Genomic DNA, 24,538 nt, shown 5'->3' with positions numbered 1-24,538 from the left:
TATGGTAGGCACTGATTTTATTAATTAGTCAAATGACAGGAAAGACTGAGGACACTTGCGACATCTAGTCACAGTGCTCTGTCCCGGGGGGTTAAGGCACAAGTGATGCTTAATGGAAATACATAGTTCATGTATGCACGTGCACACACACACACACACACACACACACACACACACACACGCACACACACATTCTGGAGCCATCAACAGCAGTCAGGAAGACCACGCTGTCGCCAAGAGAGTAGGCTGGCAGCTCTGGGAAGGCATATGACTCCAAGAGGACTGACTACAAGTGCAGGTGACATCACCCTACAGACAGACACTCCAAAAGTGAAGTCAGCCTTTTCTTTCTCTCTGCTGCCAAGACCTCTGGAGACCTCTGGAGCCCACTGGGCAGGTAAGCTGCTCTCACTTAGAGAAATGTGAGGGTTTGCACTCCTGTGGTTTTCCACTGAGAAGACAAAGCTGAGCTCTGTGTCTCTGGGACCCTGTGGGGATTCCCAGGAAGTACTAAGAGCTGCACACTCACCACAGTGGGGCCCAAGGGCCTGGAGAGCATCCCTCCCTGGACCAGCTCCTCTCTAGAGCAGTCGCTGCTGCCGGGGGGCAGAGCCAGGCCCCCTTTACAATATCCTTAGGAGAGAAGGCTTGGGTTAGTGTGGCTGGCCTCAGGGAAGCCCACAGTGCAGTTCTGAGGCTAGCATGGGGATCGCTTGAGTTACCAGGTCATCTCATCAAAGCAGATGAGACACGACGAAATCGAACACCCCGAGACCCAGATGACAGGAAAAGAACGGGCCTGGCAGGTGTGGCAGAGCCATTCAAGCTCAGGGAGGTGGAAAGGGTTTGCCAGGGCTTTCCTTGTGTGGAGTGTGGAGCCAGTCCCTAGGGCAGAGACCAGACACATAGGCCTCCACCTGCAGAGCGGACCTCCAGTCCCACACACCCCAGGAGAGAAGGCAGAGCCTGTCCTGGCAGTGTGGGTGGAATGTCAGAAGAAGGAATACAAGATAAGGTCACTGCGGTCCTGGAGACCAAGGGCAAACACTGAACTTGCAGGCCCTGAGCTCTGACCAGTCACCTGCCATCGGAACTGCCAGCAGTCCCTTCAGAGAGAAGACACAGTCTACGTGGAGATGAGCAGGAGGGGCAGCTGCTGGGCCTGGAGTTCAGGAAGAGGCAGGTTGTAGAGAGGGCTGCAGGCCAGCTCCTCCCAGTCAGGTTCAGGGCAGGCTCGGACATCACTTTTCCAAAGCAGACCCTGCACAGCCCAGCCCAGGCCCACAGGCTCTGGGACTGAGGTGGCTTGGTCCTGCCTAGGGCAGTGCCTGTTCCGGTCTGGGGCATCCAGATGTCAGGCACGGCTTCCCTCAGCTCTGCTCCAGGCTGTCATCAGCGGGCTGTACCACAGTGTAGCTGCCCTGGCTGGTGGAGAGCTGTCGGCTGAAGAAGGATGTGGTGCGCTTTGGTTTCACTCGCTTGATCCCCCTGCCTGTGAGGGTGAGAGAGACAGGCTGAGAAGGGGGCTGGGAGGAGGCGGGGCTCACTTCCACTGGGGCAGCTTCTTCTGGAGTCTGAACTGTGCTTCCCCTCAGAGGTGTTGTCCTTCTGAGCCCGTCTCCACCTCGGAGTCTCCACCCCGGATCCCATCATCAGTGGTAGGACCACGGTCACCCTCGCCAATCCCAGACAGAGGGATGACTCCAGACTGGCTCCGCCGAGTGACTCTCACTAAGTACAGCTGACAGTGGGAAGCCAAACAGGTGACGGAGGGCAGTGGCTGTGGTCAGGGCGCCATGACAGTGACGCCTTGGTCTGCCTGCTCACATCCCTAAACCCATCAACACACGAGGGAAACATTCAGTTCCAACAACAGGCCTTTTACCAAATGCTCAGCGGGAACCCCTCAAACATTCAGGCCAGACAAAGGCGTGACAAGTACGCACGATACAGGCCAGGGTGTCTGAGGACCATTTCACGTTCCAGGTCAGCACGAGCCACAGTGAAGACAGTGCGCGATATACTAAAACTAAAAGAAGTAAATGTCGGGACTGGGGAGATGGCGCAGCTGCTAAGCGCTCTGGCTGCTCTTCCAGAGGACCTAAGTTCAATTCCCAGGACTGACATGGCAGCTGACAACCATCTGTAACTCCAGTTCCAGGGGTCTGATACCCTCCTCTGGGCACCAGACACCCAAGCAGTACACACGACACACATGCAGACAAACACCTAGAGATGTAAAATCATTAAAAATTAAGGCGGGCGGTGGTGTCACACGCCTTTAATCCCAGCACTGGGAGGCAGAGCCAGGCGGATCTCTGGGAGTTCGAGGCCAGCCTGAGCTACAGTGTGAGATCCAGGACAGGCTCCAAAGCTAGGCAGAGAAACCCTGTCTCAAAAAACCAAATAAATAAATAAATAAATAAACTAAGCTGGGCGGTGGCAGTGAACACATTTAATTCCAGCACTCAGGAGGCAGAGGCAAGCAGATCTCTACAAGTTCGAGGCCAGCCTGGTTTACAGATTAAGTTCCAGGACAGCCAAGGCTACATAGAGAAATCCTGTCTCAAAACAAACAAACAAACAAACAAAAACCAAAAAAATTAACTAGGGGCTGGAGAGATGGCTCAGAGGTTAAGAGCACTGACTGTTTTTCCAGAGGTCCTGAGTTCAATTCCCAGCACCCACATGGTGGCTCACAACCATCTGTAATGAGATCTGGCGCCCTCTTCTGTGTACATAATAAATAAATAAATCTTTAAAAAAGAAAAAAAAATTAACTAAAAAAATTAAAAACCTAAGAATCAGTTTTACTTTGAAGGTAGAAGTTCAGTTTAAAGTAATCTGAGTAGGGCATGGTGGAACACAACTTTAATCTCAGAGAGGCAGGGGCAAGCACTTCTCTGTGAGTTCAAGGCCAGCCTGGTCTACACAGCAAGTTCCAGGGCAGCCCTGTTTCAAAAACATAAGTAAAATAAAGTCATCTTTGGTTATATATGGAGTTGGAGGCCAGCCTGGGATACATGAGACCCTGTTTCAAAAGGACAAAATACGAATGTGGTATCCTGCCTCAGTTGCTGAAATTAGGACAAATGTATACACTCAGAGAACCAGAAGACAGTGCGTGTGTGTGTGTGTGTGTGTGTGTGTGTGTGTGTGTGTGTGTGTGTGAGAGAGAGAGAGAGAGAGAGAGAGAGAGACAGAAAAAAACAAACAAACAAAAACCCAAAACAAAACCCAGAACAGGGTGTCACCGTGTAGTTCTTTGATGGACTAGACCCTGATTGTACAGACCAGTCTGCCTTTAAACTCCCAAGTGCTGAGATCAAAGGTGTGTGTCACCACACCTGGCTAATTTCTTTTTTCTTTTTAGTTTGTCAAGACAGGGTTTCTCTGTACAACCCTGGCTGTCCTGGAACTTGCTCTGTAGACCAGGCTGGCCTCGAACTCACAGAGATCCATCTGCCTGTCACTGCCTCCTGAGTTCTGGGATTAAAGGTGTACACCACCATACCTGGCTAATTTCTTTTTAATTACATGGTTTTTCTTTGTGTGTGCCTGGCTATAGGGTGTGCCCGACATGACATACATGTGGAGGTCAGGGTCCGTTCTGTTTCCCACCCTGTGGGCCCAAGGGATTGGACCCAGCTGTCAGGTCATGGCAGGCACCTAACCACTGAACCATCTCACACTGGCCCTAGTACTACACTAAAAAAAAAAAAAAAAAAAAAAAAAAGACATGAAGTGGGGCTAGAGAGATGGCTCAGAGGTTAGGAGCACTGACTGCTCTTTCAGGTCCTGAGTTCAATTCCCAGCAACCACATGGTGGCTCACAACCACCTGTAATGAGATCTGGCGCCCTCTTCTGGCCTGAAGGGGCACATGCAGGTAGAACACTGCATACATAATAAATATTTTTTAAAAAAAATTATTAAAAAAAAAAGAAATAGCATGAAGAATTTCTTTCCTGTTTTCCATGTTCTAGAAGATGCTACAATGGACATGTCTGTCAGTGCAGCCATAAGATGGGACAGACAGGAAATGTCCCTGAGGGCTGAGGCCCCCCCCCCCTTCTCCCACCCTCTGTGGCAGGAGTCCCCGTGGCATGTGTGCATGTGTGTGCTGTGTTCACACTGTGTGTGCGACACCACGCACACCACCGGAGGCTTACCGTCTTCCACATAGTCAATGGTGGAGAGATGCTGAATCCGGCTACACACCACGCTACCCTGTCTCCGCAGCTTGGGGCGCTGAATGGGAGGTGGAGAGGGGCTGGGAGCTTCTTGGGGACCAGATGCACTCTCCTGGGGCAGAGTGGGCTCAGCGGCCTGGCTCAGCTCAATGCAATACTCAATGAGGCCACTCATCAGCTCAGCCTGGGGAGGGGAGAGGGGCTGGTGTGAGGCCACAGAGCAGCAACTGTTGAGGGACATCATGCAGACCCAACAGCCCTAAAGCCTTTGCTTCCTGGTGGGGGCAGGTGGCAGGGTGGGGGTGGGTGGGGGTGGGGTGGGGAATAGGTCAGCTTTCTAGGGACTAGAGGGCAGGGAAGATGTCTCTGATGTGACTTCAGAGGTAAGGTCTAGAGGGAGGGACATGCTAGTCAGAAGGCACAGCTCAGGAGGCTGTGTGGATGTGCTAGTCAGAAGGCATGCAGACTGGGAGGTGAGAAACCAGGCTGCCACCATTCAGACAACATAACCAGCTACACAGAAAACCCTCAAGAGCTGGCAGGAAGCTACCAGAACTGCAGGCTGTGGGGTGTATGAGTAACAAATCCATTGCATTTCTTTCCTTCCTCCCTTTGGAGGTAGGAATCACTAGGGAGCCCATACTGGCCTTGACCTCATTATCTTCATGCCTCAGCTACCAGTGCTGGATACAGACAGGCATGTGCCACCTGGCTTCAAATGGCCTGTTAAGTATTTCAGAATTCCAACTAAGGAGTGCTCAACTGATAAAGCATATGTAAACACTGAAAAGACCAAGAAACTCTGACATCGGTCACATTCTCTATTTAAAAAGGTTTATTTTTACTTCCTGAGTGTTTTGCCTATAGCACATGTGTGCCTGGTAAATAAGGAGACCAGAAGCATGTCGGGTCCCCTGGAACTGGAGTTAAAGGCAGCTATGAGGCACCATAAGGGTGGGTGCAAATAGACCCCAGTCCTCTCTAAGTCTTAACCCTGAGCTGATTCTCCAGCCACTGTCTCATTCTTTGTTTCGTTTTTAAAAAAGTATAGTTGTGTGTGTGAGTGTGTGCTTGTGTGTGTGTGCATGTGGAAGAGTGTGTGTACAATGTTTGGGAGTTACTTCTTCTCTTCCACCTCACTTGAGGAAGAACCTCCCGTTTCTTTAGCTAAGTACCCCATGCTAGCTGGCCCATGGGTTTCTAGGAGATTCTCCTGTCTCTATGTCCCATCTCACCACAGGAGTGGTGGATTACAGATGCCATGTCACAGTTGGCCTTTTATGGGGGATCCGGGGATGTAGACTCAGGTCAGTCTTGTGCCTCCTGCCTGGGTCCAGTGTATACCACTGTGCCTGGTACCAAGAAGTACATAGTGAGAACTTGTCTTAAAAGACAAAAACCAGGTCTGGAGATGAGGCTCAACTCATAGAGTGCTTTCCCACCATGCATGAAGCCCGGACTCCTTCCTTAGCACCACAGAAATGGGGTCACGTCTGCAATCCAAGCACAAGGCAGAGGCAGGAGGATCAGAAGTTCAAGGTCGTGCTCATCTACATAGCAAGTCTGAGGTTGGCTTGGGTTACAGGAGACTACCTACGAATGTGAGTGAGTGTGAGTGTGTGTGTGTGTGTGTGTGTCTGTGTGTGTGTGTGTATGAAAGAAATTTCATTAGAATTAAAATATCTCACTGGGTGGTGGTGGCAGCACTCAGGAGGCAGAGATAGGAGGATCTCTGCGAGTTCGAGGCCAGCCTGGTCTACAGAGCAAGTTCCAGGACAGCCAGGGCTACATGGAGAAACTCTGTCTCAAAACAAAACAAAACAACAAAAAACAAAAAAACAAAAAAACAAAAAAAAAAAAGAAAAGAAAAGAAAGAAAATGAAAAGCCAGCCAGGCTTAGTGCCACATTTCTTTAATCCAGCACTTGGAGGCAGAGGCAGAGGCAGACCCATTTCTTGAGTTTGAGGCCTGCCTGGTCTACAGAGGGAGTTCCAGGACAGCCAGGGCTACATAGAGCAACCTTGTCTCAATTAAAAAGAACACAAAGTGGGGTGTAGGGGTGTGGGGGTGGCTGAAGAGATGGCTCAGCGGTTAAGAGCACTGGCTGCTCTTCCAAAGGACCCAAGTTCAATTCCCAGCACCCACATGACAGTTCACAACTGTAACTCCTGTTCCAGGGCATCTGACATCCTCAAACAGATACACATGCAGGCAAACCCCTAATGTACGCTAAACAAACAAACAAACAAATCTTAAAAAGAAAGGGAAAATGAAAGGCGAGGTATGTACTGAAAAAAGACATTCTGCTAACATCTGGCAAGGGAGCCAGTGTGTGGAAGGCAGAGTGAACTCTCACCATCTGTGATGAACATCTGCTAACATCTGGCAAGGGAGCCAGTGTGTGGAAGGCAGAGTGAACTCTCACCATTTGTAATGAACATCTGCTAACATCTGGCAAGGGAGCCAGTGTGTGAAGGCAGAGTGAACTCTCACCATCTGTGATGAAGGCCACGTGACAACAGAAGAGGACAAAGCTGGGCACAGGGGCTCCTGCGTCAGTCCCAGTACACACACGCGCGCGCACACACACGCACACGCACACGCACATACACGCACGCCCCATAAATGATCTGAGCTGACCTGACGCTGCCCAGGTCTGTAGGCAGCAATTAACCGGTATGGAAGGATCACATCATTAGTCACTAACTGGGAAAGTACAAATTAACCCTGCAGTGCCCCATCCCACTACTGAGCTGTTACAAGAGCAAACAAATAAAACTGACACTAGCCAGTGCTTGCCACAGTGGGGAGCAACCATAGAAACATGAACGGGAAGCAGGAGAGCTCTGGAAAGCAGGCTGGCTGTTTAAAAAAAGAGGGTTGGGGGCTGGAGAGATGGCTCAGCAGTTGGGAGCACTGGCTGCTCTTCCAGAGGACCTGGGTTTAATCCCCAGCACCCACATGGCAGCTCACACCTGTCTGTAACTCCAGTTCCAGGGGATCCGACACTGCCACACAGACATACATACAGGCAAAACACCAATGCACATAAAAATTTAAAAAAGAGGGCCTGTATCCACAAAAATGCTATGCACAAATGTTCAGTGCTGCTTACTGGGCAGAGTCAAAGTGGGAACAGCTTAGATGTTCTTCAATGGGTAAGTGAGCTGTGTACCTGTGCAGCGGACCACTGAGCAATAACAAGGGATGAACGGGACCCGGGGGTGGGGGTCACTCAATGACAGAGGACTTGCCTAATGTGTATGGCCTTGGGTTTGATCCCCAGCAGCGGAAAGCAAGAGAGAAAAAAGAAAGAAAAGAGACTGAACAGACACACCACACAACATGGATGAATCTAAAAGCATGTTTAGTGAAAGGCAGCTACCCTCGGCGGCTGCCACATTACACATGTGTTTCTATTTGCTGCTCAGCAGGTATCTGGGCATTCAAGTTTTTGGAAGACCAGAGGGAGAAGACAGGTGTTTTTAATGACAGGAGTCCTGGAATTTGTCTATGTGCTAAAAGAAGAAAGAGGGGGCAAGAACAGTCCCCAGAAAGGCTCACAGCAGGAACAGCTCTGACGTGGCTGAGCAGGAAGAGAAGAATGGATGGTGGGCGGAGAGAATGAATGTCCTTAACACAGGCCCTCAGGGCCTCTGCACCTGCTCCTCAGCTGTCCTAGGCTTCTGCAACAGGGATGGTACGGCTGTGCAGACAGCGTGGGCTGGCCCTCAAGGGACAGCCTGCAGGCCCCCCCCCCCCCCATGTGATTCCAGAGCAGCTGCAGAGCTCACCAGGGCTGCTCAGGCCAACTGAAGCCAGACACTCTTCCCAGGCCCTGGGCAGCATTCCAACCTCCTCCCCGGGCACCTGGGAGCTCCAGGGTTTGGGATTCACTGGAGACCTGGTCCCAGCCTCTCTGTCCAAGTGTGTGACCACGTCACTACCTGCTTGGAGTAGATCCTCAGGAGCTTGTTGACAGGTGTGCCCTCACTGTCACCATCGAACTCCAGCCACAGGACAGGCTCCTCCTCCTCGGGGGATGTGTGGTCCCATGACAGCTCCTGAAAGCGCAGACCCAGCAGCACATGCTGGGCAGCGGGGAAACAAAGGACAGGCTTAACCTTCTACTCCCCATCGGGTCCCCATCAGCCTCCTGAAGGGGACACTTCCCCAGTGTGCTTGTCCCTCCGTACTGATTTATTTTCCTGAGAGAGGGTCTCACTATGTAGCCCAGGCTAGCCTCAGGCTCACAGGGATCTGCCTGCCTCTTCCTCCATCTGCTGGGATTAAGGGATATTTATCGTGCCTGTTTGTTTGTGACACTGAGCACTGAACTCAGAGCCGTATGTATCCAAGGCAAGAATCCTACCACTGATTAGAGCCCCAAACCTCCACGCTAAGTCTGCAGCCCTTCCTGTATGAGGACAGGAATCCATACTCTTCAGTGCGTCCCTCCAGCAGGTCAGGCCCCTGAGGTCTGGGAATCAGCCACGTCAAGGGTTTTGCCCTGAGAAGAGCAGCTAGGATGGGCATGCCAGGGACAGGTGCAGGCATCTGCTGTACAAGGAGGGCCGAGACACCACTGTTTACATGGTGAGCCGGAGGTAAGGCAGATACCAAATCAGGGAGCTCTTGGCCAGCCCAGGGAGCTCCCAGCAGGAGTCTGTGGAAAATGGCCAGCCAGTCTCCACCACTGGCCAGGAGCAGCAGCAAGGTGCTGCCAGATACTACCCACTCAGAGTCAGAACCCCAGTTGCCACCCCTCTGCATAGCTCAGAACAAACTCAAAGAAGGTCCCAGAATGCATGAGCATGACTTCAGGGACATCAAGGGAGGCAGAGTTCCCTACACAATCTACTCAATACTGTTCTGAGGATGCCTGCAGTCCTAGGGGAGCCAAGAAGACATGGACAAGACCCCCACTCCAAGGGCAGTTTAGTCCCACCCCAAGGAGCTGGACAGAGGTGGTACCTTCTCCTTGCTGTCGATGACATGCACACCCTCCAGACTGATGGCCACAGTAACTGGTTTGCGCCCGCCCCGATGCAAAAAGCCCTGGGCCGGCTTGTCGATCTCACCATGGAAGAAGGCACACCTGGAGAGGGCACCAGAGTCAGCTGCCCCTCCAGCACCCAGCACACCCGGGAGGACTACGCTGGGACCCAGACGCTTAAGCTGGTTGGGTGACTGAACGGTAAACAGAAGTCTGTCTTGGTGGTGGGGGACAGAAACAGGAAGTAATAGGGAGGTATCGGAGGTGCTAACACCTGACTGGCTATGTAGGACTGGACTGAGCAGGAAGGAGGGCACTGTGGGCTGAAAGATGCCCACAGTGCCCACCCAGCGCCATGTTACCCAGGTCCTCCTTCCTGAGTGCGCGCACACACACGCGCACGCGCGCGCGCGCGCGCGCACACACACACACAGTCACCTCATCCATTATAAAAACCAGTAAGTCCTTTGTCCTTGCTATGCCCACATCTCCTGCTCCAATGTCCAGTAAAACTCCATAAAAGCTAGGCACACTTGCTGTTTCTGGTTTTGTTTTGTTTTTTTCTTCCTTTCAGTTTTTTGAGACAGGGTTTCTCTGTGTAGCCCAGGCTGTCCTGGAACTCACTCTGTAGACCAGGCTGGCCTTGAACTCACAGAGATCTGCCTGCCTTGCCTCCCAAGTGCTGGGGTTAAAGGTGTGCGCCACCACCACCCAGCTCATGCTCAATGTTTCTAACCCTCTTCGCACACTGCTCTACTCTCCCACTTCTAGCAGGCTGAGGCCAAGCCACAGCACAAAGATGAGCTCAGTGGGCACAATGAACAAGACCTTGAAGATGCAGGATGGGCATGTGGCACCTGGTGTGAAGAGACAGGGACTCCTGCTGGGACGTCTCCTCCACACTGTTCCTCTCCTCAACCTGTCTGTCTCCCTGGCCATTTCTTTTTCTTTTTGTTTTTTTTTTCAAGACAGAGTTTCTCTGTTTAGCTTTGGAGCCTATCCTGGAACTCGCTCTGTAGCCCAGGCTGGCCTCAAACTCACAGAGATCTGCCTGCCTCTGCCTCCCGAGTGCTGGGATTAAAGGTGGGCGCCACCACCAACTGGGTCCCTGGTCATTTCTCAGGGCTCCAGACTTGAAACAATTCACCAATTTTTTTTTTTAGCCCCAGACCAGGAACCCAAATGCCTGTATGGAATCACCACACAGGCGTCTAATCGGCATCTTTCAGCCGGCATACCCAAAACCGAGTTCCCGCCTTAAGGAACCTGCTTCACTCAAGCTGGCATCCCAGCAAATGACAACTGGTCAACACAACAGGCTAGTCGGGAAAACCACGTGTCTAGATTACTGTTCCCACCTCCTCGGCTCTCCCGGCTGCTATTTACAGTGGTTCCCTTCCTCTGTTGTCCCACAGAGCAGCTTCTTCACTGTGTGGGGCGTGCCCAGCAAGAGAGAACGATTTGTCACACACTGTGGGAACAAGAGCACTAGCTGCAAGGCCATCAGCCAGGCCAGTAAGGGGCTGTGGCGGGTAGGGGAGGACCGAGGAAGGAGTGAGGGCTGGGGATGGGAAGAAGAGAGGAGAGTCCACTTGACCAGTGTCCAGCCAGCTCTTCAAGAGCAGGATGGTGCCACTGGAGCACGGTGTGTGTGTGTGTGTGTGTGTGTGTGTGTGTGTGTGTGTGTGTGTGTGTGTGTGTGTCTCTCCTGCCACACCGTCCAGCCTCGGGGCGGTCTGCAGGGTACTGAAAGAGGGGGCAGGAGCTCCCGAGATGCACCACTTACCCGTAGAAGGGCAGCTCGTGGCACTTGAGGAGGTAGGCGCGATAGTGGGAGCCCAAGGTGGTCTCAGGCTCACCGTCACTGCCTGCTCCTTCCTTCACTTGGCGGTAGGCATTCAGCAGGCCTTGCTCGCCTGGCCCAGTCTTGGCCCCGCGGCCCCGGAAGGCAGCAAAGAGGCCATGGCCTCGTTTGCAGAGGTGGGCAGGAAGGAAGGAGTCCAACTTCTCCCTGCAGGGGAAGAAAAATAGGGAAGAAATGGTCCTTCCAGGGGTGGTGAGGTCTTCAGGGTGTGAGGATCATGCTCACAGGGTGGGCAAGGCTTGGCAGGTGGCAGGGCTGTGAACCTTTAAGGCATGGCTACACCAAGGCACTCTGCTGTGCGGCAGTGTAGCCCAGTCTTTCTCTGTACCACCTCCTCCCAAATAACAACAGAGACTTCTTGTTTGTTTGTTTTTCTCGAGACAGGGTTTCTCTGTGCAGCTTTGGAGCTTGTCCTGGATCTTGCTCTGTAGACCAGGCTGGCCTCGAACTCACAGATATCCGCCTGGCTCTGCCTCCCAAGTGCTAGGATTAAAGGCGTGCGCCACCACTGCCTGGACAGAGACTTCTTATAAATATGGAAGCTCAGCCTTAGCTTAGGCTTGTCCCACTAGCTCTTATAACTTAAATTAACCTGCTTCTACTAATCTGTTTTACCATGTGGCTTTTTACCCTTCTTTCACTTTGTAGGTCCGACTCCCTCTATGTCTCCTTGGCATCTGACTCATGCCTAGATTCACTTCCTCTCTCTCTGCCCAGAAGTCCCGCCTGTATCTCCTGCCTAGCTATTGGCCGTTCAAATATTAAACCAATCACAGTAATATTATCTTCACACAGTGAAGTATCCCACAACACATTAGGGGTGATAGGGGTCCTGAACTGCACAGAGATTCCCCACTGTCCCCACCCAGCAGTGGCCTGCTCAGCCTGGCTCCAGGCCAACCCTGCCTGCTATGCAAGGCCCACTGTTGAGTCAGGGTGGGGGTGGGGATGGATGCTCTTCCTCTCTCAGAGAGCAATGGGTTCCCAGAAGAAGGGAACTCGTAACAACTTCTAAGCCATGGAGAGGATAAGAGACCCAGAGTATGCATGGGAGAGCCCAGAGCAGCAGGCACAGGTGTGGTCAGATCGGACCTGCACAGGACAGGCTCTGAAGCACCGTGAGACCAGCAGGGGCACCTGCCTATCTGCAGGGTGAGGACAGCGCTGCCACCCTATTCCTGTAAAGACTAAAACACGAAAATTCTGCAAGCCTAGGCCCAGGACTTGGGAGGGGGTCCCCCAAGGACAGGCTAGGGTTACCATCTGCGGCCACGCTCTGATCCTGCTCTCTCCTGCTCAAGAGAACACCCTAGGCTGGCAGAGACAGACAGGGTGTCACCAGACCAGTCTTCACCTGAGAGGGAAGGAGGCAAACATTCTAACACCCTCTGCATGCTGGGTACTGTGGAGAACCCCTTTCCCATCAAATGAGGTTTGGTGACACTAAGGGCCAGAGGAGAGCAGGAAGGCTTGGGAGGTGCTCAGGTCAGGATGGGAAGCCAGAAAAGGGCAGAGGAGCAGTCTGACTGGAGCAGGTATCTGAGCAACGTCTGTGTTCTGAAGCTAGACAACTGAGTTTTCTGAGTGAATGGGACTTTTTCCACCCCAAAATGACACAGATGCTGTGATACTCTGTGCTGGCTAGATTTATGTCAACCTGACACAAACTAGAATCACCTGAGAGGAGGGAGCCTGAGGGAGAAAATGCCTCTGTAAGATCCAGCTGTGGGTCAGCTGCAGGGCATTTTCTTGTAGGGCATCGACTGATAGGGAGAGCCAGGCCCCTTGCGCTGGTAGTCCTGGGTTCTATAAGAAAGCAGACTGAAGCCAGGTGTGGCGCAGGCCTTTAATCCCAGCACTCAGGAGGCAGAGGCAGGCGGATCTCTGTGAGCTTGAGACCAGCCTGGTGTACAGAATTCCATTCCAGGACAGCCAGGACTGTTACACAGAGAGACCCTGCCTTGAAAAACCAAGAGAAAGCAGACTGAGAAAGCCATGAGGAAGAAGCCAGTAAGCAGCACCCCTCCGTGGCCTCTGCACATGCTACTACCTTCAAGTTCCCACCTGGTCTGAGTTCCCGCCTTGGCTTTCCCCAGTGGGCAGTGATTCAGGATGTGTAAGCCAAGCAGACCCTTTCCTCCCTGGCTGCTTTTGGTCATGATGTTTTATCACAGCAGTAGGAACCCCAACCAAGACAGCCTCTCAAGTGTCCTGTTCAGCAAGAGAAGAATGGCTGAATACCAACCAGAGCATCATAGATTCACGGAAAGTAGAGCATCCTCCTTACACAGCTAGAGCCCCAGGCTCACTCTGGTGGCCCACAGCTTGGTCCTAGGTCCACTCTACAGGCTTGCCTACAGCCCAATCTGGAGGCATTTTCTCTCTTGAGGTTCTCTCCTTGCAGATGATTATAGCTTGTGTCAAGTTGACAAAAAACTAGAAAGCACTGAGTACCACACCATCCATGTCACTTTTTTTTGGTGGAAAAAGTCCCATTGACTCAGAAAACAGGAACACAAGGCAGGGAGGCTCTCGACCATTTTCTACCTCAGGCCACCTGAGCTCCCGCTGGCAGAGAACTGACATTCTAACAGACCACATTCAGAGTTCTGGGTCTGGGGCCTCAAAGTCAGCATCTACATACAGGCCTGTCTACAACAGAACCCAACATGGACCCCAGCTTCAAGTTAACTTGGTAAACTACCATGGTATCACCTTTTCCAGAGGGGAGTCCTGCTGGGGCTTTTGGAATCAAAATGCCCAGGCCATGGGGAGGGACAGCTGCTCTAAGGGAAGAGAAGGGAAAGGCCAGGAGGGAACTTGTTAACCCGAGTCACTGGGTGCATGAGGGGACTCCAGCTGTGGCCATCACCATCTCTGTCCCACCCCCTACCCAAGTCATTTTTTTTTTTAAAGATTTATTTATTAATTATGTATACAATGTTCTGCCTGCGTGTACACCTGCAGGCCAGAAGAGGGCACCAGATCTCATTACAGATGGTTGTGAGCCACCATGTGGTTGCTGGGAATTGAACTCAGGACCTCTGGAAGAACAGCCAGTGCTCTTAACCGCTGAGCCATCTCTCCAGCCCCCCCAAGTCATTTTTTTAACGACAGCTCCCACATGTCACGGAAAAGCCTGTTCTCAGCTCTCAGGTGTGTGCAGGCTCACAGTGGGGCCCATGGAAGACACAGCTGCAGCCCGTCAGTGGTCTAACCACTGTACTTCCTTCCTCTGGGTAGGCCTAGCATAAGCTATGTGCCATGAGAGTGAGCCTGGGGGCTCTAGCTGTGAAAGGAAAGTGGCACCCCTCCTCTGCAACAGACAGTTGCTACAGCCACCAGGCCACAAGGGAATAACGTGTCTGAGCCAAGACAAGAGCTGAATGGCGAGGAGCAGAGGGTCTGGGACACAGCTGAGCTCAGCCCAGGACACCCGACTGTCCAGACTTGCATGAGTGAACAAAGGAACTGTGCAATGTGTTGAGCTGGGCTTCTTTATCTATTTATGTGGTTTTTTTGTGTAAGTGCTCTGCATGTACACCTGCATGCCAGAAGAGGGTATCAGACCCCATTATAAGTGGTTGTGAGCCACCATGTGGTTGCTAGGAATTGAACTCAGGACATCTGAAAGAGCAGTCAATGCTCTTAACTACTGAGCCATCTCTCCAGCCCCAGAGCCGGGCTTCTTGTCAGGCACAAGAAAAACAGACTTGTCCATCTTGAGGTTCAGGATGCCATGGCCACCAGCCTTAGACAGCTCAGCTGTAAGCCTTCAGGGGACTTTGAACCCAGGTAGTCCTGCCAGGCTCCAAACAGTCATCAGCACAGGGTCCCTCTTTACTGACTTATCCACTCATTGCAGGATTGGGGAAACAAGGAACCCTGATAAGAAATAGGTTGGAATGCAAGTATACTAGTCACCAGAATTTGTCACATTCTTTGTTTGCAACAGGGTTTCATGTAACCCAGGCTGGCCTCAAACGTACTATGTAGTTAAGAATGACCTTGAACTCCTGATCTCCCTGCTTCTACTCCCTGAATGTTTATGGTAATTACGAGCATGAGGAATCATGCCTGGCTCACAGCTCTTTAGCTCAGGCTAGCTTAGAGCCCATGGTAATCCTGTCTCAGTCTTCCAAATGCTAGGATTACAGGTATGGACCAGACCTTGTCCCTGGAACTACTTCTAAACCTCTATGGAGGCGGAGACCAACATGCTCTGCTATTATGGCAGACTCAACTTCCATCTTTCTAGACAGGAACCAGAAGCAGGCAGCGACCTGGTGAGTGTCTGGGAACAGGATTTTATTCTTGGGGGTTGGAGTTTATGCTGAACTGTTAGTGGTTACTGGTGTGTGTGTGTGTGTGTGTGTGTGTGTGTGTGTGTGTGTCATACAGTCACTTCCTGGCTGTGACTCTAAAGAATAAAAGCACAATTCCTGTGCTGGAGAGTTGGCTCAGAGGTTAAGAGCACTGGTTGCTCTTCCAGAGGACCTGGGTTCAGTACCCACATGGCAGCTCACAACTGTCTATATAACTCCAGCTCCAGGGGATCTGGAACCCTTACATAGACATACATGTAGGCAAAACACCAATGAACATAAAGTAAAAATAAACCATTTAAAAAACCAAAGTACGCCGGGTGGTGGTGGTGGCAGAGGCAGGAGGCAGAGGCAGGCGGATCTCTGTGAGTTCAAGGCCAGCCTGGTCTCCAAAGCGAGTTCCAGGAAAGGCGCAAAGCTACACAGAGAAACCCTGTCTCAAAAAACAAACAAACAAAACAAAAGTACAACTCCCTCCAGACTAGAGCTGGAGGTGGGGCTCCATCTACATGTGCACATCCCTTGTGCTGAGGATGCCCCTTAGATGTCACTTCATGTGTGTATCCACTGCCCACAGATTGAGGAAAAGGGAGCTCAGGAAAGCGGAGAACTCACCAAGGCCACCCAGCCAGCCTGTGTGCATCCGAGGCCTGGCTTCAGGACTGCCCCACCTTGCAGGACCTAGAACCACTTGTAAGTAGAATCTTGCACAGCAACTTTCCCACTGCATGCCTATCTCAAGTCTCACGGTCCTTACCTCAGAGTGCAGGCAGCAGCCTGGCCAGGCTGGTAGGGCCCAAGCTGCACACGGCATATGAGGGCCCCCAGCACCTCGCAGTCCTCCAGGTCACAAGGGTACCGAGCAGTCAGCACGTTGCCCTTGGCTTCCTCATAGAACAGCCGCAGGACCTCCTCGTCATGGATCTGCAGGCCAGTGTGGCATGAAGACAACGGCACAGAGGAGCTGGGCAAGGCACGACTGCCTGGGTATCTATCCAGGGGTGGGGGGACTGGGCACCGGCGCACGCCTTACCTGGAGCTCTCGGTGCTTTGGGAAGAACACATTCCTTCGGAACTGAAGGGAAGGCTCATCTGGGGAGAGGGGCTAGAGTCAGTGCCTGGTCCCCTTGCATTACACAGCCCTGCCCTGCCCTAAATGGCCGGCCCCAGCTCCAACCTCATTCTTCTCCCTGGAGAGCCCTCCTGAATGGGGGGTGCTGACCAGACAGTGAGCACACAGGGCATCTCTGTTCACAGCCTCTCCCAGCCTAGCCTCCCCAAGGCTCCCTTCAGATGCCCTCTAAGTTCTTCTGTCGGGGTGGCTGACAAACTGCTGAGGAGACAGAGCCCCTGCCCCAGCAACACTGACCCATGGCCACGTCTTCATCTGAGGCATCGGTGAATCGCAGCAGCAGCTCCGGCCACTGGCGGCCCAGCTTGTAGGGCTGGTGCTTGGGTTTCAACTGCACCTCTGCAGGGTAAAAGAGGAGATGGCCATGCAGCTGCCTGCTGACCAGACCAATGGTGCCTAACCACCGTCATACTGTCCACCAACAATGAGGACAGTCACAACCAACAGTAACTGAGCAGGCCCACAGCCACGTCAAATGATTGAAGTGTATTCGCCCTGAACAACCCTGACCTCCATTCTAACTTGGAGAGTACCAGGCTCAGAGGGGTGAGTCACCTGCCTCAAGCCCCAGCAAGTGACAGATTCAGCTTGTACAGTATGGCCCCGTGAACTAGGTGACAGTGGTCCCCTGAGACGTTGCTTGAGAGGTGAGGTGGTATTGGGCTCCCCAGGGATGTGCTGAGATATACGGTGAGGATGCCGGCACATCCTTGCCAGACGCGAATGTTCTCCCTCTGGCTGTCCCCTTCCCCACTAATGCCTGAGCACTTTGTCCTGCCAGCCAGATGCCAATGGTTCTTTGGATCACTCGGACCTTCCTTCTGGACCCTGATCTTGACCAGATAGCAGGCCCAGCCTCCAAGTGGCCTTCTTGCCTCTAGCCTCCTCCATCCAACCTCTGTATCCAGCTCCAGACCTTTCTTGTCCTGTTTCTGACCCAGTTTTCTCAGAGAGGGTTCACAGCCTTCATTTCTTCCACCTCCCCTGTCCTCCCACTATCCACAGGCTCACAAGATGGGGCTATGGGATGCCAAGATGACTCACTTCACCTGAAGCCCACAAGGGATGGCCACTTCCCAGGGCTACACACAGTTAACGGCCACACAGGACCAGAGCTTAGCGTCCCAAGCCTCCCTTCGGTGCACATCTGACTCAGGAGTCATGCTCTTTGAGTTCTCCGACGGAGGATGCCATGCGTCAGACTCCCTGTCTGTCTCAGCACTGAGAAAATCCAGAGTGGGACGGCAGACCTGGGCACGGGGTGTGTTCCTCCCGCCTTCACTTCCAAGTCCCAGAGCTCCCGCCATCAGAATAGGGCTATCCCAACACCACAGCCTCAGACTTCTGGGTGGGACCTTCCTCCCTGGCGGCCATCATCCAAGTAAGACTATCAGTTCCTGGAGCTAGTTCCACACAGGCAATAATGAGGAGCATGACAGCCTCTGCCTCACAGGCACTCACAGCTGGGGAGGCAGGTCACTGCCCTGCTGAGTGTGTGTGTGTGTGTGTGTGTGTGTGTGTGTGTGTGTGTGTGTGTGTGGAGGGGGTCTGAAGGAACTGTTCAGCCTCCCACCCCAGCCTGGGAAGAACGTGGGTGTTGACTGTACTGCAGCCTCAGGCACTCTCATCCTGGACAGGCAAAGCATTCAGTTCTTGCCACTGGCAGGCAGGCTAGGGAATGTGAGGGAGCGGGCATGAATGACGTGGAGGAGGAGCAGGCTGCCCAGCAGCAGCACTGGGAGCCTCTCGTGACCGACGAGGGGCCACCCACTAGGACTTGCTATCCCCAGCTTTCCACATAGCCAAGGGGCCCACAGCCCTGACCAGCAAGCAGCTCAGGGGGCAAAGGAGGGGCTGGGACAGCGGAAGAGGTGGGTGTGAGCCTGGGAACAGCAACTGCAGGAAGACAGGGGGCAGGGAGGAGAAAGGGTGGGGGCTGGAGTTCCTCCCACAGAATAGAGGCAGAAACCCAGGGGCCTCGGGAGAGGGAGGTACCAGTTCTGATCCCTAGGGCCTGACCCAGCTGTCCTGCTCAAATTCTTGAGACCAAGTGGCCCTTCCTCCACAACAAGGGCACAGTTACTCTCTTTTGGTTTTGTCAACACTAGGGACTAATCCAGGGCCGTGCACAGGCTAGGGAAGTACTCTACTACTGAGCTGTGTTCCTAACCCACAAAGGGATTTTTTAAAAAACATACTTTGGGCTGGCAGTGGTGGCGCACGCCTTTAATCCCAGCACTCGGGAGGCAGAGCCAGGCGGATCTCTGTGAGTTCGAGGCCAGCCTGGGCTACCCAGTGAGTTCCAGGAAAGGCGCAAAGCTACACAGAGAAACCCTGTCTCGAAACAACAACAACAAAAACCCAAAAAGCCCATACTTTGGTATATGCTCAACTTAAAAATTATTATTATTATTATTATTAATTTATTGTGTGTGCACGTGCGGTCATGAATGGGAAGTCAGAGTAGGACTTGCAGGAACTTGTTCTCTCCTTCCACTACACAGGTTCCGAGGGTCACACTAGGGTGACAGGCTTAGCGGCAAGTGCCGTCACTCACTGAGCCATCTTGCCAGCCCTCAAAGGAAAATCTAAGCTCAGAGAACACGCCTGGCGCCAGCCCTGATTTATTTCCCAAAGTGATGACAATGACCCTCCTTCAGTCTCTTTCCTTCCATGTCAACAGGCTCAGGGGCCATAATGAGGGACTTTATTCACTGGCCTCAGTCTATAAAACCCCGTCTTCCATTCCCATCCCACTTTGGGGCCCCAGCCTACAGGGCAGGAAGTGCGTGGTCACAGGGCCAGAAACCAGGTAGGGCGGAGGCGCCATGCAGAAAGCCATGTTCCTCTTCTCCCTGCAGCCCCACACCTAAGCAAAGGTGTCCCCATTTCCTGAGCCACGTCTACACTCCTCCCTCCTGCCAGCGATGCAGAGGCTGGCCGCTGGGGGCTTTCTGGTCCTGACACCCACTAACCCACTGCTCCAGATCTCAGGACTTCACACTGCAGGGCAGACCTGAGCCCTCCTTCACACACAGGGGAAACACTGAAGTTACACTCCCAGGGAATGGCTCAGATTGCACCCTCTGCATGCAGGGGGCCTTCTGCTCTTCTGGAGGTCAGGGATCCAGCAGTACTGCATCAGCACAAGAAAAAGGCAGCGACAAGGGATCCGGAAACCTCCTGGGGGCTCCGGGACACACCAGGTCCCATCTTTCCGACCGGTAGTGGCCACAGGTTCTCATAGCTAAGCCCTCTCTCTGCTCCAGTTAGTGTCCTTCTCACCCTCCCCTCTCATTGCCAGACCTTACCCAGAAGAGGGGAGACAAGCCAGAGTGCAAAGGCCTCCAGGGCCACATCTGGGAGCTGCAGGACTTCCTGGACTGCACGGTGCAGCTCATGGGCACTGACGGAGGACAGGTTCTCCACAGCCAGGGGCACTACTGTATCATCAGCCAGGTACACCAGCACGTCTGCTGCTGGAAGATAAGTTGGACTCGTCATCTGAGGCCCACCACCAGGCCAATAAGGCCAATAGGGCCTTCTCCACCACCCTTTGCTCCCTATCATAACCCAGGCTACACTGACATACCCCCTCAAGACCCCGTTAACAGTGATGCTTATGGCCAGGTATGGGGGCACACACCTGTGGTCCCAGGACTCAGGAGGCTAAAGGTGGAGGATTTCAAGTTTTAGGCCAGCCTGGGCTACACAGCAAGACCAGTATTTTAAAAATAAATAAATAAAAGTTCTGCCTTTTTGAGACCTCAAATTACCCAGAAACCATGACCCAGGTACCAGGCCCATTTCACCCCCTAAGTTCATGAAAACCGCCTCCCTTCTTCCTCTGCAGTATCAAATACTGATGAATTTCCAATAATATTCCTCAGGTGGGGAAGTAGGACAGGGGTCACTTATCCTGAGGTCACACTTCCATATCAGGCTGGGAGCAAGGCCAATTAGTGACCTTCTGACTGGGTCAGACTAAGAGGGCAATGGTGTTTTCTAAGGCCACTCCAGGTTACAGCAGGCTCCAAGTCTCAGCTTCATTGGGACTCTTCAAAACTCTAAGGATCAGTATTGTGGCTTTTGCGAATAGCTTTAAGTAGACTAGGAAAAAACAAACAATTCATATATCCAAGTGTTCCCTTGTAACAAGCTGGATTCCCATTTGGAATCCACAGCCAGCAGCAGATGCTTGGCAGGGTGGCCAGGTTCAAGTCCCCATTCCTGAACCATAGGCCCAGTAAAGGAACACTGAGCTTGGGGGCTTCATTCCTCAACTTGCAACCCTTGCTGCTCTCTGCTTATTGGCTGACTCCAGCGGGACTCTGAGTCAGCTGTAACTCTGTAAAAACAGTTAATAACCGTTCCTCAAAGGGTTGCCACCAATCCTACAAAGTCTGTAAATGTGCTGGGCATGGCATAGAGCTAACACGCTGAAGGGACTTTTTAGATTCTGGTCTCTTCTGCTCCCACAGCTACTTTGAGAGATCAAACAGTCTCCTCCAGGAGACTGAGGTTCAGATCCATTTTATAGGCAGGAAAACAGGGCCCTGAAGGCTCAAGTTCATGATCACTTTGGCCCGCTCCGGTAGTTTGGGACCTAACAACCTCTCTGGGGCCGAATTGCCTTCCAATAAAACGAAGAAGAGAATCCCTGCTCTCAAAAGGCTGTTTGTTTGTAAGAAAGAAATGGAACCAAAGAAGTGGTGTCACTTTCCATTTACGTGTCCTCATGTGAAGACATGAAGATTCAAGAAGTGCATGGCTTGGTCACTACGACTGACACAGCCCAGCTTAGGTCCTTTGACTTCTATGGGTTTGCCATACGTCAACACATCTTACTTCTTATAACACTAACTCACTGAAAACGAAGGCAAACCGGAGCCACGTCCCCAGGGTTGGGACCAAAAAGGATACAGAAGAGATGAAAAAAAGCGTAGAGACCTACCTCGGGCTCCCACGGAGGAAACGCTGCTTCGGTGGGACCGCTCCGCAGGGCCGGGCTGCCCCGTGTTGCCTTCTGCGCCATCCATCTGCAACAGGAACGACAGAGAGCATTTAATGGGGATCCTGGGCTGATGGTCTCCTCAAACTTTCAGCCAAGAAGCAAAGGGGTCCCGGGCTCGGTCTACAAGTCTTAATCTATGTACAGGGGTCAACTGTGCAGGCGGAAAGTGGGGAGTGACCCTCGACCGAATGCAGGTAAGGGTGGTGCTGGGTCAGGGCGGTGACCGTCAGGTGCATGGGGTCGCAGGTCGCCCAGGCAAGTCAAGGCGCGCCCCCGTCCAGGGCGGGGACCCGGGCAGGGAGTGGCCGCGCTCTCACCTCGCAGGGTCGCAGAGCTCGCTGCCTCACGCCAGAATGCCACCGGATTCAGGCCTCCCGCTCTGGACCCACCGCCACGCCCGCCTGCGGGGTCTCAGACCCCCGCTGAGGGTGGGTACGCAGGCTAGGCGCCGCCGAAGCTACCGTGGGAGGAAGTTCGGATCCCAGACCTCGCCCCTTCGACCGTGGGAGCCAATCGGAGTCCGGAGCCTCGGCGCACGCGCGCTCACTCGTTCCGTCCTTCGGCCCCGCCCGCCCGCCCGCCCGCCCCCCAGCTCGGTGGGTCGCGCGCATCCGAAAGCCCCTGGCGCGAGCCCGGCCTAGCCACGCCCCTTGTTGTGTCTGTCACCGCCGCATACTTGAATGCCCGGTGTTGCTCCGTGGACGAGACCCTTGATCTGTAATAGGATGTGGCCAAGATTCATGAAAACCAAGCATGAGCGCGCGAGCTGTGCCGCTACCTCTCCTCGCGACTTGACTGGACCCCTCTCTGAAATGGAGATGCTTCCTTGGGACCAACGCTGGGCTGGGCAGTAGTGGAAGCTCCTGGCTGGTCTTCAGTGCTGTTTTTGTTTTGTTGAGCTTTTCTTTTCTTTTTGTTTTGTTTTTGAGACAGGGTGTTTCTGTCCTGGCTGTCCTGGAACTCACCTTGTAGACCAGGCTGGCCTTGAACTCACAGACATCCGCCTTTCTTTGCCTCCAGAGTGCTGGGATTAAAGGTGTGTGCCACTATGCCTTGCTGAGTTTTTCAATTTAATTCATTTCGGTCCAAACTGAATGGCACACAAGCCTGTAATTCCAGCAGAGGGAAACAGAGGAAGGCAGATCTCGGATTTCCAGGACAGAGCAACACAGTGAAAAAACAACCAAACAAAACCACAGTAGGTGGGCCAACCATGACGGCAAATGCTAACCCCAGCACTTGGATGATGGAGTCAGGAGGATCGGCAGGAGTTGAGGCCATACTTGGCCACATAGGACAGAGTCAGCCTGGGCCATATGAGACTGTCTCAAAAACAAAAAAAACAAAAAACCAAAGCAACAACAATAAATATTACAGAAGGCCACAGTACTGCTATAGGAGATACAAAACTCTACAGGCAGAGAGGGAAGGTCTTCAGCTCCTGCTTACCTACTGAGTGCTGGACATAGGCCAAGCCCTCCCCCATGTGTCTCATGAACATGTCTTATGGGCTCTGTGAATGGAACCTAGAGGATTAGTAGCCACCATGTATGTGCTGGATACTTTAAAAAGGTGTGTGTGTGTGTGTGTGTGTGTGTGTGTGTGTGTGTGTGTGTGTTGATGTGGGTTTAACCCAAGGCCTCCTGGTGTGAATGAAGCAAGCACTCTAATCCTGAGCTACACCTGAGAGAAAATGTGGACCTCTTCGCCTTTCTTCCCTGCTCCATTACCGCCTCTTGTTCCCCCACGTTTTGGACTTTCCCTTCCCCACATAGTGTCCCTTCTTCCTATTTTTATGTCCTCTGTGTGTGTGTGTATGTGCATGTGTGGTGTGTGTGCATGTGTGCACATGTGTGATGTGTATACACATTTATTCTAGATTCTGGAGCTGGGGAGATGGGACGGTGAGTGAAAGTGCTCACTGCACTCCAGAGACCCACGTTGATAGGATGTCAGGCATCTAGTCAAATCACTTCTACGGCCAAATGGACGGCGGAGACAAGAGGATCACCTGGAAGCGGGCAGACCAGGCTGTGCAGCATCAGAAACAAGAGAGACCTGCTTTAACAAAGTGGAAGGTGGGAACTACTCCCCAAAGTTGTCCTTTGGTTTCTATGAGTGCTGTGGTACAGGCGTGCACACTCCCGCTCTTTGAAACACACAATTAATTCCTTTTTTCTTGTTTTGTTCTTTTGAGACAGGGTTTCTCCTTGTCGTTTTTGGTGACTGTCCTGGATCTTGCTCTGTAGACCAGGCTGGCAATTAATTCTTTTTTTTTTTTTTTTTTGGTTTTTCGAGACAGGGTTTCTCTGTGTAGCTTTGCGCCTTTCCTGGGACTCACGTGGTAGCCCAGGCTGGCCTCGAACTCACAGAGATCCGCCTGGCTCTGCCTCCCGAGTGCTGGGAATTAATTCTTTTTTTAAAAAATGGGTCTGGCCGGGCGGTGGTGGCGCACGCCTTTAATCCCAGCACTCGGGAGGCAGAGCCAGGCGGATCTCTGTGAGTTCGAGGCCAGCCTGGGCTACCAAGTGAGTTCCAGGACAGGCGCAAAGCTACACAGAGAAACCCTGTCTCGAAAAACCAAAAAAAAAAAAAATAAATAAAAAAATAAATAAAAAATGGGTCTGGAGGGCTGACACTGGTTAATAGCACTGAGGGACCCGGGTTCTGTTCCCAGCACAGGTGTGGTAGCTTACAACCTCCTACAACTGCATTTCTAAAAGATCTGACACCCTCTTCTGACCTCTGAGGGCTCATGCACACAAACGTACATACGTACATTCAGGCACACAAACATACACACATAAAAATAAATAAATGAATATTGGGGCTGGAGAAATGGAACAATTAAAAACATTTACTGCTTTTTTTTTTTTTCCCTTGAGACAGGGTTTCTCTGTGTAGCCCTGGCTGTCCTGGAACTCACTCTGTAGACCAGGCTGGCTCCAAACTCAGAGATCTGCCTGCCTCTGCCTCCCAGTGCTGGAATTAAAGCCACCACCACCACCACCACCC

At 52.5% G+C, this 24,538-nt stretch overlaps 1 protein-coding gene and 1 long non-coding RNA gene across 3 annotated transcripts; one reads left to right on the top strand and one right to left on the bottom strand.

Moving 5' to 3' along the window:
• Window positions 1-22,034, bottom strand: Frmd8 (FERM domain containing 8). Of its 2 annotated transcripts, none has more exons than XM_052763134.1 (11): window positions 21,841-22,034; window positions 21,464-21,548; window positions 19,821-19,985; window positions 16,747-16,848; window positions 16,411-16,469; window positions 16,135-16,301; window positions 10,975-11,199; window positions 9,167-9,290; window positions 8,140-8,283; window positions 4,172-4,376; window positions 1-1,492 (listed from the first exon to the last, which is right to left on the bottom strand). In XM_052763134.1, exons 2-11 carry the CDS (start codon window positions 21,546-21,548, stop codon window positions 1,371-1,373), a joined length of 1,398 nt encoding a protein of 465 aa, XP_052619094.1. In that variant the 5' UTR covers window positions 21,841-22,034; the 3' UTR covers window positions 1-1,370. The 2 variants fall into 2 exon arrangements, with proteins under 2 accessions (XP_052619094.1, XP_052619093.1); XM_052763133.1 differs by having other exon boundaries at window positions 19,821-19,988; window positions 21,841-22,033.
• A 141-nt stretch (window positions 22,035-22,175) lies between these two features.
• On the top strand, window positions 22,176-23,796 carry LOC128094950 (uncharacterized). Its single transcript, XR_008213117.1, has 2 exons — window positions 22,176-23,095; window positions 23,403-23,796. It is a non-coding gene; the product is annotated as an uncharacterized LOC128094950 (long non-coding RNA).
• Window positions 23,797-24,538: the final 742 nt, after the last annotated feature.

Source organism: Peromyscus californicus, unplaced genomic scaffold (genome assembly GCF_007827085.1).
Source record: "Peromyscus californicus insignis strain IS unplaced genomic scaffold, ASM782708v3 Scaffold_4__1_contigs__length_199733344, whole genome shotgun sequence".
Lineage (NCBI taxonomy): Eukaryota > Metazoa > Chordata > Mammalia > Rodentia > Cricetidae > Peromyscus > Peromyscus californicus.
The sequence above is the reverse complement of the archived record's forward strand: the minus strand, read 5'-3'. Positions and strand labels throughout refer to the sequence as shown.

What these genes read in the sequence shown, in the direction of transcription:
- Frmd8 (XM_052763133.1), bottom strand. Translation starts at nt 21,548, where the DNA reads ATGGATGGCGCAGAAGGCAACACGGGGCAGCCCGGCCCTGCGGAGCGG. An exon ending in CAAAGCACCGAGAGCTCCAG is followed by an intron (nt 16,302 to 16,410) that starts GTAAGGCGTGCG and finishes ACTGGCCTGCAG; the next exon opens with ATCCATGACGAGGAGGTCCT. An exon ending in CATTGACTATGTGGAAGACG is followed by an intron (nt 1,493 to 4,171) that starts GTAAGCCTCCGG and finishes TCACCCTCACAG; the next exon opens with GCAGGGGGATCAAGCGAGTG.